Source organism: Xenopus tropicalis, chromosome 5 (genome assembly GCF_000004195.4).
Source record: "Xenopus tropicalis strain Nigerian chromosome 5, UCB_Xtro_10.0, whole genome shotgun sequence".
Classification (NCBI taxonomy): domain Eukaryota; kingdom Metazoa; phylum Chordata; class Amphibia; order Anura; family Pipidae; genus Xenopus; species Xenopus tropicalis.
In genome coordinates this window covers 9,632,875-9,649,805 of record NC_030681.2, presented here as the reverse complement: position 1 = coordinate 9,649,805, position 16,931 = coordinate 9,632,875, and the positions used below count along the sequence as shown (strand labels likewise).

At 41.0% G+C, this 16,931-nt stretch overlaps 1 protein-coding gene across 14 annotated transcripts in view; it reads left to right on the top strand.

The window, feature by feature from the left end:
- Positions 1 to 16,931, top strand: part of mia3 (MIA SH3 domain ER export factor 3) — a 51,931-nt gene that overhangs the window by 21,328 nt on the left and 13,672 nt on the right. For all 14 annotated transcript variants that reach the window (XM_004914795.4, XM_031902233.1, XM_031902236.1 and 11 more), the window contains 8 exons: positions 9,839 to 9,970; positions 11,578 to 11,599; positions 12,072 to 12,160; positions 12,247 to 12,324; positions 14,720 to 14,830; positions 15,093 to 15,164; positions 15,940 to 16,044; positions 16,627 to 16,749. In XM_004914795.4, coding sequence (XP_004914852.2) covers positions 9,839 to 9,970; positions 11,578 to 11,599; positions 12,072 to 12,160; positions 12,247 to 12,324; positions 14,720 to 14,830; positions 15,093 to 15,164; positions 15,940 to 16,044; positions 16,627 to 16,749 — 732 coding nt within the window. The remainder of the gene's footprint in view (positions 1 to 9,838; positions 9,971 to 11,577; positions 11,600 to 12,071; positions 12,161 to 12,246; positions 12,325 to 14,719; positions 14,831 to 15,092; positions 15,165 to 15,939; positions 16,045 to 16,626; positions 16,750 to 16,931) is intronic.

Here is a 16,931-nt window from a genome sequence, read left to right as displayed (position 1 = left end):
TTGGTGGGTGGAGGGCACAGGGGGCTTGTGTATGGAGGAGGATCAAGATGCAGACACATTGGAGTGCAGTGCCCATGCAAAAAAGCAAAGTCATGCTCACACAGCTTGTTCTCTGTCCATGTCTGTCTGTCTGTCCTGCGGGCAGCATCTCACTTTGCCACTGTCCCAGAGACAGACTATCTGTTGCCAAAATACTTGGACATGGGGCTTTAAAGGGCAACTATAGCACTTATAAAACCAAGTCTTATGTACCCTTCACATTGAGCTGTAAGATATGTATTTACAAATACATATTAGTATCAGTCTGAGAATTAAACTAAATTCCTTGCATACTAGAGCTCGGTCCAGGGCAATGATCAAAGTTTAGTTCAGACAAGAAAAAAACTGCTAGTCTGCTTTTTTTTTTACTGTTACAAACTGTAAAACCGAGGAATTTCTGCACGAACACCATGCCCCTAGAATGCACTGGACACTCTCTTTATTTTTTAAAGGAGAAGGTAAAAACTAAGTAAGCTTTATCAGAAAGGTCTATGTAACTACAGCCCGAAACAATTACAGAACTTCTGCTCTGAGTCCTCGGTGAAAGGAAACACCACATTTCTTTCCTTTTATTCTGTAAACATGATCTTCTGTGTCAGACTTCCTGCTCTCAGAAAAATCCTTCAGGGCACAGCACGATTCTGCTCAGTTTGCTGCTCTCCCCCTCCCATCTCTGCTGTGTAATCTGAGCTGAAAGCTGTTCTGTGCTGCCTGGAAGTCAGACCAAGCCAAGATGGCAGCTGCTATCTTAAACAGGGAGATTCTATGGCTGTTTACTCAGGTATGGTAAAGCATTTTGCCTTGCACTTTTGAGACTAATTTATTGGCAATAAAATGCCAAAATGCTCTTTCTTCTCCTTTAAAGGAGTTTAACTAGGAGTCCCCTGTACTGCCCTGCTTCTATCTCTACAATCACAGCAAAGAAATACCCTATGGGGCCTTGCAAAATGGGGTTGGGAGCCACCATGACTAGCCACTTGTTTCTAATCATCTGCTCTCTGGCTGTGATTGCCAACCAGGCAAACTTGAAGCAAGAGACTTAAGGTGGCCATACACGGGCCGATTGTAGCTGCCAATATCGGTCCCTTGGATCGATTCGGCAGCTTATCGGCCCGTGTAGGGGCAGGAACGAGGGGCATGCCTGAAATTGGCCAGATATCGATCGGGCAGGTTAAAAGATTTAGTCGTATCGGGGACCGCATCGGCTCGTTGATGAGGTCCCCGAACCGACTGCCCCATTGCCGCCATTATAATTCGATCATTTGGCCTACATTTTCCCTGATATCGCCCACCCGTAGGTGGGGATATCGGGAGAAGATCTGCTCGCTTGGCGACCTCGTATGGCCACCTTTAATCTGCACATATGCCTGATTAATGCCGTAGAGCAAAGGGCCGTAGAACAAACAGCCATGCACAACTTTTTTCACACAACACATTTTCAGGATTTATCAGGCAGATCAGACCCTCCTGGTGGGGTCTCTGCTGCAGATGGGGAGTGAAGCCAGTACAGGGAACTCTGGTTAGACTGCCTTTGTCTTCCCTAAACTCAGTAACTCCTTTCCTTTCATTGTTATGGAAAGTAGATTTATCTCTCCAAAAGCATTAAAATACAGTGGCTGTAATTTCCATGAGATGCTTCATTCAAAGAAACATCTGTCTCTCTTTCCAAGCATACATATGGTAACATCTCACATTCTGTGTAGGCTAATACATTCCCTGCATGAGGGTGCATTGGAAAAGGGCCTTAATGTAAAGTGAAGCAGACTGTGACCACAGCTCAGATGTGCCTGCTGTTGATAGGCCGCAGCTCTATGTAGGTTGAGAAACGGCCCAGTGCATCCTTAGCCTTAATGGTAGATCATTTGAGTTTTCTGTAAGCTTCAGCTGAGGTCCAACTGCTTTAAAAAATAAATAAATAAAATAAAAAATCATAAAATTATCTGAAAAAGACAAACGAGGTAGTGTGTAGGGATGCACCGAATCCCGGATTTGGTTCGGGATTTGGGTCGAATCCAGGCTTTTTTTGAAGGATTTGGTTTCTGCTGAATCCACAGTCCCGGCCGAACCGAATCCAAATCCAAAGCTGACCATAGTGCCATAAACAGGGCCCAGGAGGGTATTATGTATGGAAATAATATTAAATCATAGGTCAGTAGTCATAATGGTGCTGCAAATACAGAGGTTTTTCAAACTGGTCACATGTTGAATCCTTCACAGGGTATTTGGCCAAATACAAAAACAAATAAATGGCTTAAAGTGATACTGACACTAAAAAACTACTCTTCAAAATATGAATGTATATAAAATGTTCCCTATAGGTCGTGTTGATCATTTCTCACTGATAGGGCTGCTTGTGTAAGTAATTATTACTTGGAGTCCCTAAACCTGACTTTTTCCCTTCTCAGCCTGTCAGTTACAGCTTCTAATGCTAACGGCCTCCTGCTGCACAAATATGGCCGCCCCCTCATGGAGGAACATGGGGCATCAGATAGGGAATGTAAAAGCTTCAGGCAAATACTTTCAAGGCAAAATTATAAATAGCACGCAAAGACATTGTTATGATGGATGTAAAAAATGGTTTAATTTCTGCTGTCGGTATCTCTTTAAAAGAGGTCTGTTGTCTTTAATGTACAGTTTTTAGTTTTTGTTAGCTATGCTTCTCTGTAGAGATTTGTAGCAAAAAAATCCAGTAGTACGCTGAAATTATAAACTGTGCAAATAGTGTTTATTTGCCGACGTACATACAAAAAATGCAAACATTGCATATGTACTTGGGCAAATAAACGCATTTTTGCACAGTTTATGATTTGTGTGCTACTGGTTTTGTTGCTATTGTATATTGATCCCCATACAAGGTGGGGCTCTTCCAGTGTTTGCACGTTAACAGAGGGTTGAGCTCCCCAATTATCCGTTATCTTTGTAGAGAACTGTCCAAAGCTTCAGATTTGGTTTGGCAAAAGCCCTAAGCATCTGTTTATATCTTGCAGTTCTACATATTCCTGAATTTTGTGCCACTCTTATGTTTAGTATATCCAGCCCTGCCAGGTTTCCCCCTGTTTGAGCTGCTCTCCCACCCTCAATGTGCCTGTCAGTGACATGACTGCAGGAATAACCTGAGCTTGGTCCCCAGAACCAACAGCTTCTGAACACTGATTGTGCCCACCCCAACCCTGGAGAACCGCAAACATGATGCAAGTGGGACCAAGTGGGGCACTGAACCCCTCATAACTTGTTCTGCCACTGTAAAAAAAAAAGCATATGTTTGTGAAGATTCTCAATCATCCAGGTCATGGTATATCTGTATTAATAATGTAAGTCAAATCAACTGGGCTTGCTGTGTTTTTTTTTTTGTTTTTTTTAATAGAAAAAACACAATAAATCCAGTTGATTTGCCTTATTACTACAGATATGTAAAGAAAGCAATAAAATATTAGTAAGAATATGAGCATTACACAAGCTTGAACATTTCCTAAACATCTTGGGGAAGCTCCCCATGCAAGGAAAAGTCACAGTTAGTGTAACCCTCTCCATTTTGCAGCTGGAAGGTTCAATGCTGAGCTGCATTCCCTGCCAAGGCACTTCCTTTGTCTCTGCAGCCAGTACTGGGACATAATTCCTGGTGGCATTGTTGCCCTTTAGACATGTCCGCTAATTTGGCTGCTGCAGTGGAACTCTGTGTTACTGAAAGTCAGTTTTCTATGAGACACATGGATATTGGCAGCACATTCAAAAAGGATGTATGTGTTCAGCACACTAAAAACATCAATAATGCCTCTCTGTGCAACTGATACTTTGCAAATTATATGGGGCTTTACTCTCCACTGCCAACGTTTCGTTGTTCTGTAAATAGAACCTCTGATGGTGCAACATGCACAGTACTCAAAGTGGAGTGAAACATTACCAGTGATGTTGCTCATAGAAAACCAAAGCAAAGCATCGGATTGGCTGCTAAAGGTCCCCATACACGGGCCGATTATAGCTGCCGATATGGGTCCCTTGGACTGATTCGGCAGCTTATCGGCCCGTGTAGGGGCAGAACTGAGGGGCCTGGCCGACCGATATCTGGCCTGAAATTGGCCAGATCTTGATCGGCCAGGTTAGAAAATCCAGTTGGATCGGGGACCGCATCGGCTCGTTGATGCGGTCCCCGAACCGTCAGCCACGTGTAGAATTCGATCGTTTGGCCCCAGGGCCAAACGATCGAATTCACCTACATGCCTCCCCGATATCGCCCACCCGTAGGTGGGGATATCGGGTGAAGATCTGCTCACTTGGCGATGTCTGCCTGTGTATGGCCAGCTTAACTGTTTAAATCTAATTGCTGATTGGTTGCTCTGGGTAACATCACCAGTAATGTTTTACCCCACTTTTTTCACAGCATGATAAATATACCCCTCTGTATCTGAGTATGGGTAAATATGCCCATAGAATCATCCATATAAAATGTAAAACTACACCTCTCAGCCTCAAAACAGCCTTGCACCTAATCCCCCTCAACCACTGAGTTGCTTGGAATTGGCAAGTTGTTTTTTGTAGGAAAGGAAATTATTTATAAATTAAACATTTGAATTATAAAACATTAACATTTTAGGGGGTTTAAATTATACTTGTAAATGCAATTGCTATTGGAAGCAATATCTGGCTGTGATATCTCTCTGCATTGCTTGTTCTGACTGCTGAATTAGTTAAGGCATATTGGAAAGTTGCTAATAATTATATATCCTTTTGTTATGCCGGAAAAGTTGTTTTTGTTTGGTGGTGTTCCCCTTTCACTGTCCCGTTATTTGAATATTCGCGCTGAGGATGCTGGGAGTTGTAGTTCAGAGAGGGTTAGTGGCTGTGTAGCAGGGTATATTCTCCCGCAGTGGGAGGAGGAAAGACGTGGAGGCAAGGGATTGGCTAAGCGGCTGCTCGGTATCTCCGGCCGCTGCTACTTCCTGGCGCGGTAAAAACGGTTCCCATGTACAAACACAGGGCCGCTTCCCCTCCCTCATACCGGGCCCCGCCGTGTAACTGGCCGGCAGCTGCGGGGGCGGCGCTGAGTTCGCTTCCGGGTGGCGCTGGGATGTGACGCGTCCGGTTGGAGGAGAGGTCACACAGTGGTGACGTGTTGTTGTGACAGGAGGCGAAGTTCAGTGCAGCTGAGGGAGCAGGTTGTGCAGGTGAGCGCTCTGTGTGTGTGTAATGAGCTGGCACTGTGTGTGTGTGTCATGGGGTTTGCTGACACTGTGTATTTCTGTAGAATGGCGTTGAGCTGGCAGTTTGTATTATGGGATGAGCTGGCAGTTTGTATTATGGGGGTGAGCTGGCAGTGTGTGTGTGTGTGTGTATGATGGGGTGAGCTGGCAGTGTGTATGTATATGATTGAATGAGCTGACTGTATAATGGGATGAGCTGTCAGAGTGTACAATGGAGAGAGCTGGCATTTATGTGTGTATAATGGGGTAAGTGGCAGTGTGTGTGTAAAATGTAGTGAGCTGGCAGTGTGTGTAATGGAACGAGCTGGCAGTGGGTATAATGAAGCAAGCTGGCAGTGTGTATAATGGAGCGAGCTGGCAGTTTGTATAATGGAGCGAGCTGGCAGTGTGTGTAATGGAACGAGCTGGCAGTGGGTATAATGAAGCAAGCTGGCAGTGTTTATAATAGAGCGAGCTGGCAGTGTGTATAATAGAGCGAGCTGGCAGTGGGTATAATGGAGCGAGCTGGCAGTGTGTGTAATGGAGCGAGATGGCAGTGTTTATAATGGAGCGAGCTGGCAGTGTGTATAATGGAGCGAGCTGGCAGTGTGTATAATGGAGCGAGCTGGCAGTGTGTATAATGGAGCGAGCTGGCAGTGTGTATAATGGAGCGAGCTGGCAGTGTGTATAATGGAGCGAGCTGGCAGTGTGTATAATGGAGCGAGCTGGCAGTGTGTATAATGGAGCGAGCTGGCAGTGTGTATAATGGATTGAGCTGGCAGTGGGTATAATGAAGCGAGCTGGCAGTGGGTATAATGGAGCGAGATGGCAGTGTGTATAATGGAGCAAGCTGGCAGTGTGTATAATGGAGCAAGCTGGCAGTGTGTATAATGGAGTAAGCATATATGTGCATATGTAATATGCACATATATGTAAAAAATATATGTAAAAAAGCCAGGAGTGTGTATGTGTCTGTATAAGGGTGAAGGCTGTGTGTATATTATGTGGCAAGTGTGCCTTTAAAGGTGAAGACACATGGAGCTACTAGTAGCAGCTACTTTCCCACGACTACTAAATGCCAGAAAATCCCCTGCCATGGAAAATACTGAGAATTGCCTCTGCTAGAACACACGTAGAGACAAATATCAGTAAATAATCAGCATTGTCTATTTTAGAAGCCACAACAAGTAGCTACTAGTATCTCTGTATGTCTTCACCCTAACAGAGGCAATTGTGTGTTTCATCTCTAGGGTAGTTGGCACAATTACCGAGGCAGGTGTATGTATCACTATATGTGGGTCTGGTCAGTCTGTATGTTTGTTTTCCACTGAGGCGCAATTTTTAGTTATTGTGTGATCAAGGATTCAAACTACTGAAGAACAGGGAAAGGTCTATAACTAAACGGAACGTCACGGGTGTGGTGCCTGCGTGTTTATCTGCACCTTTTGTTTAAAATTATTGGAAGCTTAGCTTGGATTATATAGAGATGCTAATTATGTGCCATTACTTGGTGTTGTTGGATGCTTGTGAGAGATGGGGAGTTCCCACAGTCTGACTGGATTTATCCTTAGGGTGAAGACACACAGAGCTACTTAGTAGCAGCTACTAAAAGCCAGAAAATATCCAGCCATAGACAATACTGAGAATTGCTTCTGCTAAAACAAATGTAGAGTCAGTTATCAGTAAATGATCAGCATTGTCTATTTTAGTAGCCATGACAAGTAGCTGCTACTAGTAGCTCTGTGTTACTTCACCCTTGAAGAAGAATAGGTGAATGAGACCTATAATTGCACGTGGTGAAGAGAGATATGAGAAGTTGGAAAGTTTTATTTGCTGGTGTTGGGGTTCTAAGGGTGAAGACACACAGAGCTACTAGTAGCAGCTACTAAATACCAGAAAATACCCTGCCATAGACAAAGAGAGAATTGCCTCTGCTAAAAAACACGTAGAGACAATTATCAGTAAATGATCAGCATTGTCTGTTTTAGTAGCTGCTACTAGTAGCTCTGTGTATCTTCACCTTAAGGATTTTCACTAGCTGTGTGCTTATCTGCTGCTTGTGGTAGTTATTTGGTGTGCTTGCGAGTATGGCTGCCCGTATAAGTCCCCACAAAATGATAATTTCCCTGTGTTGATCTTTGGAAAGACCTTCATGGGCTGATGTCTCCAGAGTTAGCCGAATACCCGAGCCTACCATGGATTTAATGACTCAGGAGGACCTCACCACTTCCTCGTCCCCAACACTGGGGGTAGAAGCAGACGCAGGGATTGAAAGCTCTCTGCCCATCTTTTATTCTCTTTTTATCTCAAGGCTTGTTCAGGTCAGTATCTAAGCTAGACACACATCTGGTCATCTGCTCAGTCATAATTATTGGGGAATTACACATTTATTCAACGTGTGCTAGCTGTGGCTAAATGGGAGCTGCAGTTTATACCTGTGGTAGCAGGACAGTACTCTGCTTGTAAATATCCTACACATACACAAAGTGTAACCCCTGTGCACTCATGCTGCATATATAGATTACTAACAGCATCTCCTGCCCTCTTGTCTTATTTACGCACAGGAGCTTTTAAGCAACTGCAGTTTTACACCCACCCAAACCAGTGTGTAATTACTATATAATGTGTCATTCCTTTGGGGTTTGGTGTGTAGCTAAGTAAGTGCTCATCATGCAACTGCTTGCACCATTATAACCATTAGGATTTCCACACTGCCAAGCAGGTGTGTCCTTCTCAAGCTATTTGTCTCTCAGAGGTTTCTAACCACAACTAGAAAACCAAAACCACAAAAAAAACACAGCAAAGTGGAAGCAAAAGAACAGTCGGAAAAAGATGCTTATACAGCAGTAGACAAAGCTTTTTAAATTCAGTTGATATTAATATTTTCCACAGATGTTACATTCTTGTACAGAGCTTACAGTGCGCAAAACACCTGTGCTTACAGTCAGCAAAACACCTGAGAGATTAGATAACCTAAGTGCAGTCAGTTTACAGTACTGTGACCCATGAAACAGTGTTGCAGAAGCCAGCTTCTCTTCAAATAAGACTCTAGTGCACCCAATGATGTCTTTGGAGTCTTGGATGAAGGAGATCTGGCTTCTGCTACATTGTTTCAACAGTCAGGACAAGCTGTGCTTAATACTGCTTTCTGGAGCAGTAACCGTTTACAACTTACTTTAAAATAATTAAATATTTTTGTTACTGTATACTGGAAAGTTGCTTAAAACTATATTTTCCTTTAATCATGTGGATCAATTCCCTTTATAACAGTATTATTATTATGGTGAATTGTAATTTTACTTCAGTGTGTTGGAAGCCGACATTGAAATGCTAATCTATTCGCCAGCATCTTTCCAGCTATGGTTGCTCATTGCAAAGATACAGATGGCCTGGGACAGTCCTCAGGATGTGTTGAATGATAGACTGTTTGCATCTAGCCAATCGCTTTAAACCTGGGGTTCCGCTATCCTGCTCCCTAAACTTCTGTGGCCACCAGTTACCAGATTACAGTCGGATCTGAACTGAGTGAGCAAGGGCTGCAAGGGAAAATCAGTTGACGAAAGTGGATTACGAGATCAACTAATAGGGCTTAGTTTCATAATTAGACTCTTGTTGTGAATGCATTCTACTCTCTGCTTGTTTCCTGTTGCTGCAAATGCTGGGGATGCAAAATAACAGTTCTATATAAAGTTGTAGAATATAGTAATTTCATGCCCTAGCATCCTTGTACGTACCTAATTTAATGTGTACACTTATGATTTTCATCCGTTATTCACAAAGTTGTAGGTCTGGACAATAGGCAAATCAGCAGTAATGGACCATAATTTATCTTAGTGCAAATATAGGCAGATCCACACTAAATATTTATTTCTTGCCTTCTGCTATCATAAGCATGGTGCACCTCCTGGGTGTCCTCAGACAGCAGCTTTCAGGGTTAGAAAATAATCCCTGGCAGCTGTCAGTGATAGTTCACTGGTCAATGATATGAAGCCTCCGGCATCACTAGAAGTGCCACAGTGGTATGCTGGCACACAGCTTTATGTACTTGGTGCTGACTGCTTCTAATACATATTCTCCCCTCCGGCTGTGTGGACTAAAATTGCAAATCTGAGCAGAACTATGGGACAGCTCTGTGTTGTTCCGCCAAAAATCCTATTTTTATTTGATTTGTGTGCCGTTGTTTTAAATGAATGCATTTGTTTTACTTTCATTTTAGAAATCAAATTGAGAGCTTTGTTATATGCATATTCTGTTGCCATGCCACAGAAGGGTTAAATGTGCCAATCTACCTGTCTTGTTTCCCTATAACTGTTCAGCAGCTGAGATAAGTATGCAAAGCAAAGGAAGCCAAACCACCATTGTTGTAAATACATTATTTTAAAACAAGTGGATATCGTGAAAATGTTCAACTTCACACATCTCAAGGTGATCAACAAAACCCCACCCTTCCTTAAGTAACTGACAACTGCTTTAGCACCAAATTAGTTATGGGATTGCAGTATCATGTTTATGTCTGAAATACATTATATTTGGATTTGGAAATTTGCTTATCGATTTATACCTGGAGATTAGAACTATGGAGTATTTGTAAGTTCATTGCTTTCCTTTCTCTTTAATTTCAGCTTATTTCAGCACTGCCTGAAGATATCCGACCCGGTCCTGATTTCCACGGTGTGCAATGGGAAGCTGTGATCGTAACAGCCGTAGTTGGACTCATAACCATTTTAATTTTGTTCTGGCGAACCTGCCTATCGGTGAGTGTAAATCTTGTATTTTGGTGTGTAACGCATTTAAGCTGCAATGTTGATCATATGTCACTGTCCGGCACCTTGCAGGGAAACAGATATGGCTTATGGAACAATATTAGTAGCTTTGATGTCTGCTGGGCTCCTCGATCATTTCATCTTTATATCTCCAAGTGCAGTTTGTGTGACTTTTCAGGATGTACCCACAGCAGCATGTTTTGAGTTGAAGAGATCTAGTCATCCATATAAATATAGTCTCTGGCACAGAGGCATGTTTTCATTTGCTGCCAGAGACGCATAATATTTTTCTAGCAGTTGCTTTCTTGGATTGTAAACGGGAACCTTCTTCCTCCTTTGCACTATCTGTTCCACTGTAGTGCTATATGAATACACATACATAAATACACATTTCAAGCTTGCCTTGTAACAGCACAGCCTAACCTGCTGCATTCCTGAGTGCCTATGCTGCTCCATTTCTCAGGCTGAAGGAGCTGGGCTGTAAAGCACTTAAGCTGTGGTAGGTACTGAGTGGATTGGTCAGGAGCTCCGGAAGGTAGTGCTGCCACACAGAAGCAGACATTAGCTGTGGCCTCGCCAGTTAATAGCTGCCCTGATTAAGACTGACTAATCTATCCTAAACTGTAATTATGGTTGGCCAATCCCTTAGCCTTTTGTACTGTATACTGAAACCCCACTTGTGGTCTCTTGGCCATTGATAGCTTTTGGCATATGTAAAACTGTCCCGTGCTAGGGGGGTTTCACTTACTACTAGCGGGAAGGATATCTGAGCACTTGATGTGTTCCCTTATTGCTACACTATAAATATGTGGCCTGAGATATATTCTTAGTGCTGTTCTTCCTGCCATTAAGAATGATACTCGGATAAACCTTTGACATTCTGCCATAAAGAACACACATACTCATATTTCAGCAGAGAAGCAATGGGACAGCCAGCAAGAGCTTTAGATGTTTATTTATAGGTTTGGTAACAGGGTTTCATGTAATGGCTCACTAAAGGGCCCTGTGTTGGCATTGCAACAAGAATGCACTTTTCCCTATGTATTGTGATAGCATTACCGGCCATATTTTTGTTGTGTTACAGGCCTAATAACAGTAGCTGTAAGTTATTACAAATAAATGTATGAAATTTGGGCAGATACCAAACCAAAAGTAACATTTTGCATAATGAAAGAAAATTTACTTTACATAATACATTATTGTCAGTGTTGAAGTTACTTGTAAAATGTATGTGCTACTGTTAATCAAATCTCCAACAATTTCCAATTATCAGACTGCTGAAATTTTAAATTTGTATTGCCAGAGAAACCTGAAATGGAGAAACAAACGTAACCTATGTGTACATAAAGTTTAACATTACCACATATTAAAGGTTTCAGATGAAATGTTCCACTGGCAGCAGCCACGTCAGATAGGCTAATATTTGCTGTACAGATAATGAACTGTATTAGGAACATACTCAATCAGCTTTTATGCTTTTCCTTCGGAGTGGGGGAAAGTCTTGCTGTAAATACATTGCATTTATCCATTTACAAAATAAATGTTTCTTGTGGTTTTGTAAGTTCCCTGTCCCTGACATTTATTTTTGTTTGTTTCAGGTCAAAAGCAGAGTTTATCAAGGTAACAATTTTGGAATATTTTACGTACATGTAACTGCATATTCATATTATTTTACATTTATAGGGACATCATACCGATGAGTTATTAATATGAAATCAAGAAATGGTGTGTATTGCCATAAGTGGGTAGAATGTTATTGGAACTCCAACACATAAGAAAATGTGTGGGCTACTTGTAGCCAGGTACTTGTCACAGCGCCCTGCCATAGACACTACTGCTAAATTGGAGAGACAATTATCAGTATTGTCTATTTTTTAGCCGCAACAAATAGATGGCTGCAAGTAGTTTGTGTCGTTGCCCTATAGAACTATATTGGCTCACATTGGTTCATATGTGTTACTGAATATTTAAAGAGGAAATGACTAAACCGACTTTAACAAACTCTCTCAAAGCTAAAGGTTATTCTCTGATATCTATTTGAAGATGTTTAAAAAGGAACCCAGGCTGAGCTTTGTATATCTCTCCATTTCAGTCAATGAAAAGCAGCTGGCAGAGAAGATAGCAAACCTGGTGAAGGAAAAAAGTGAGGCCTTAGAAAAAATATCTGAATGTGAAAAGAAGGTAATTACTGAAGTGGAGTCAGAGTTTTATTGGGACCGATCTCAACTCTGTTTGTCTAAATGGCTGCATATGGTTCTTGCACACAGATAAAGGAAGCGAAAGAGTCCGAGTCCACTACACTGAAGAAGAGCACCGACCTTCTGGCTGAAGCTGCAGCTCTCAAGGTAAATTGTTATAAGTGAGCAACCTGACCTCTTCATCTGGAAAATAGCAGGGTGGGCTCTGTTTCTTGGGGTTGGGGTGCTTACAATGTGACCCCATTACTTTAATATTACACTTTTTTTTATTTTTATGTTTGCCAAGCACCCATTGCAGTGTTTCTCTTGTTCTCACATGGAAATAAATAGTGACTAAGATGTGTGCTTGTGGGCCTTATACCCAGAAACCCCATATCTAACGAGGCACCATGCGCTGAACCTTCTATCTGTTTTTCTTTGGTGCTGGGAACAATAATTTATCCTTAAATCTACCTTGACATTCACACCGCTGCATTTCTTCTATACATACTACATGTGGCATGTTTGGCAGGAAATTCATTGTTTGGGGAGGGGAAAAATGTGTTGGTTAGTGTGAACTGTTTGCTTTTTTTGTTCTGCAAATGTCTGGGATTTCCCTTAACTGATGTGGATTGTTTTTGTAGCATATTATCTTTTATTTTCAGCTCTGTTGAATATATATATATATAATATATACAGTGGTGTGAAAAACTATTTGCCCCCTTCCTGATTTCTTATTCTTTTGCATGTTTGTCACACTTAAATGTTTCTGCTCATCAAAAACCGTTAACTATTAGTCAAAGATAACATAATTGAACACAAAATGCAGTTTTTAAATGAAGGTTTACGTTATTAAGGGAGAAAAAAAACTCCAAATCTACATGGCCCTGTGTGAAAAAGTGATTGCCCCCCTTGTTAAAAAATAACTTAACTGTGGTTTATCCATTTCAATTTTCAATTTCAATATCAATTTCTGTAGTCACCCCCAGGCCTGATTACTGCCACACCTGTTTCAATCAAGAAATCACTTAAATAGGAGCTACCTGACACAGAGAAGTAGACCAAAAGCACCTCAAAAGCTAGACATCATGCCAAGATCCAAAGAAATTCAGGAACAAATGAGAACAAAAGTAATTGAGATCTATCAGTCTGGTAAAGGTTATAAAGCCATTTCTAAAGCTTTGGGACTCCAGCGAACCACAGTGAGAGCCATTATCCACAAATGGCAAAAACATGGAACAGTGGTGAACCTTCCCAGGAGTGGCCGGCCGACCAAAATTACCCCAAGAGCGCAGAGACAACTCATCCGAGAGGCCACAAGGACAACATCCAAAGAACTGCAGGCCTCACTTGCCTCAATTAAGGTCAGTGTTCACAACTCCACCATAAGAAAGAGACTGGGCAAAAACGGCCTGCATGGCAGATTTCCAAGGCGCAAACCACTTTTAAGCAAAAAGAACATTATGGCTCGTCTCAATTTTGCTAAAAAACATCTCAATGATTGCCAAGACTTTTGAGAAAATACCTTGTGGACCGACGAGACAAAAGTTGAACTTTTTGGAAGGTGCGTGTCCCGTTACATCTGGCTTAAAAGTAACACAGCATTTCAGAAAAAAGAACATCATACCAACAGTAAAATATGGTGGTGGTAGTGTGATGGTCTGGGGTTGTTTTGCTGCTTCAGGACCTGGAAGGCTTGCTGTGATAGATGGAACCATGAATTCTACTGTCTACCAAAAAATCCTGAAGGAGAATGTCCGGCCATCTGTTCGTCAACTCAAGCTGAAGCGATCTTGGGTGCTGCAGCAGGACAATGACCCAAAACACACCAGCAAATCCACCTCTGAATGGCTGAAGAAAAACAAAATGAAGACTTTGGAGTGGCCTAGTCAAAGTCCTGACCTGAATCCTATTGAGATGTTGTGGCATGACCTTAAAAAGGCGGTTCACGCTAGAAAACCCTCAAATAAAGCTGAATTACAACAATTCTGCAAAGATGAGTGGGCCAAAATTCCTCCAGAGCGCTGTAAAAGACTCGTTGCAAGTTATTGCAAACGCTTGATTGCAGTTATTGCTGCTAAGGGTGGCCCAACCAGTTATTAGGTTCAGGGGGCAATTACTTTTTCACACAGGGCCATGTAGGTTTGGATTTTTTTTCTCCCTAAATAATAAAAACCCTCATTTAAAAACTGCATTTTGTGTTTACTTGTGTTATCTTTGACTAATAGTTAAATGTGTTTGATGATTAGAAACATTTTGTGTGACAAACATGCAAAAGAATAAGAAATCAGGAAGGGGGCAAATAGTTTTTCACACCACTGTATATTATTACAGAATTGCTTCAAGTCAGCATTTGGAGTCAGTGGAGACTAGGAGCATATAGTACAAAATTGCCTAGTTATTAGATGCTTATTTGGCTGGTTCTGTACTTTATAACTAGACCCTAGGATTTCACCAGTTCTCTATAAACCTAGTCCATCAATAAATGCAATGTGCCTGTCTGTTTAGTTCCTTAAAGCTTGTTGTATTCACATTGAAATGATACTCATCCTTGCTTTTCCAGGCCACCATTAAGGAGCTAAAGGATTCCAACAAGGCTTTAGATTCAAAAATGAGGAACATAATGAATGACCTTGTCTCTCAGAAAGAGCAGAGCAAGAAGAAACAGGAAATGGTGAGAGCAGAATGACAACACATTCATATCAATAAGGGAAAATATCAGTTCCTGTTTATTCTTATGTAAATACATAATAAACTGAGCCCATAGATTATTATAAGCAAAGCATTTCTTTTCTGGTTCTACTTCAAATCTTCTATTTGTCGCCTTCTGTAATTATTTGCTTAATAAGAAAACATTGTTTGCTGTTTTGATTTGTAATGTTTTATGTATATGAGCTATTGATTTTAAATGTCTTCATGAATATTTTTCATCACAGATCAACGAGGGGCAGAAATCTATAGAAAAACTTCAAGATAAGTTTTTGGAGCACACAGTTGAACTGTCGGAGGTGAGAGATTCTTTTCTACATGTTTTCTTACATGTTACAGACTTGGCCTGGACTGCAACTCCCATCACCCTCAGTAAGCCAGGGACTGGATAAGGGTGATGTTAAAGGGGTTGTCCACCTTTACATTAAATTTTAGTATGATGTAAAGAGTTATATTATGAGACAACTTACAATCGGTCTTCATTTTTTATTATTTGTAGTTTTTTTTAATTATTTCAGTTTTTGTTCAGCAGCTCTACAGCTTGGAGATTTAGCAGCTATTTGGTTGCTAGGATTCTAATCACCTTAGCAACCAGGGTGTGGTTTGAATGAAAGACTGATATATAAATGGGAGAGGACCTAAATAGAAAAAGAAGGGATATTAAAGTAACAATAACAATAAAACTGCAGCCTCACAAAGCAATAGTTTTTTGGCTGCCGGGGTCAGTGACCCCCCCATATGAAAGCTGCAAAGAGTCAGAAGAAAAAGGCAAATCATTAAAAAACAATGAAAAACAAATAATGAAGACTAATTGAAAAGTTGCTTAGAATTGGCCTTTCTGTAACATACTAAAAGTTAACCTAAAGGTGAACCACCTCTTTAAGTTGAAGGTTGATATTAAACTTACCACTTTAAATTAAAAAAAAAGTTTGATAACACACACCTTAATGAGAGCAGCTGTTAGCATAACATTCACGTTGCTTTCTTGGCATGACTGTATTAGTTCTGAATTATGGAGATTAACTGATATGCAAGGAAGCCTGATTTTTCTTGACAATACTTCTTGCTTTTTAGCTTCAAGCTGCTCTGAATGAAGTAAAACTGAAAGAGGCAAAAGTGCGAAATGAACTGCGTGGTGTGAAGGATGAGAACTCCCGACTCAAAGAGACAAAGGAGCAGGTATGTGAGAAAGTATCCTCCCAAGCAAAACACTAACGTAAAAAGTCTTGGTCTAAATTGGTTGTCCTATAGGATCAGTCAGTTTCTCTACAAGTATATACCACTAAGTGTAATGTACATTCTCCTGTTGTATTCATGTTAAAGGAACAGTAATATAAAAAAGGCACAGGCTATGTAGCAGATAACAGATATGTTCTGTAGAATACAATGGGAACTGTGCAAATTTTCTTGAAACCCTTGCCTTTTCTCCTTTTTTTAATTAGCTACCCCCATGCAAACACACAGCTTTTACCAGTGCAGTGCAATAGTACATAATATATTAATTACTTTGATACACTTTCATTTTTGGTGTTACTGTACCTTTAACAGAAGGAGGGCATACAGTGTAAATAGTTTTATTATGGGGCAGAATATCCTAAGAATATCTACTGTCATTTATGTAGTTATTTTATGTGCCAACATATTCCACAGCACTGTTCAATAAGTAGGTGTATACAGTAAAAATACAGATTACATACAAAGAAAGAAAACCTGATAAAACCAGTAAAACAATTGATTATACTTGTGTTCAATCTGTTTTAGCTGCTAAAAGAAGCTGAAGGGTGGAGTGAAAGGCAGCGAGAGCTTGATGAGCAGATACAGCTGCAGCAGAAGTCTCACAAAGATCTGGAGGAAACCCTGGCCTACAAAGAAAATGAGATTGAGGTAGGCCATTGTGTATGGAAATATCATTACCTGGAAAGCACTGTTCCTCTACTCTACTAGGAGTCGTTGGGATTCTGTGACTAGGAAGCATTCTGTGCACTGAAGAATTTAAAATTGTAATCTTAGTAGCCAAGGAGACACAGAATGGTCAGGGCCCCTATTTGTCTTCTCATATTACAGTT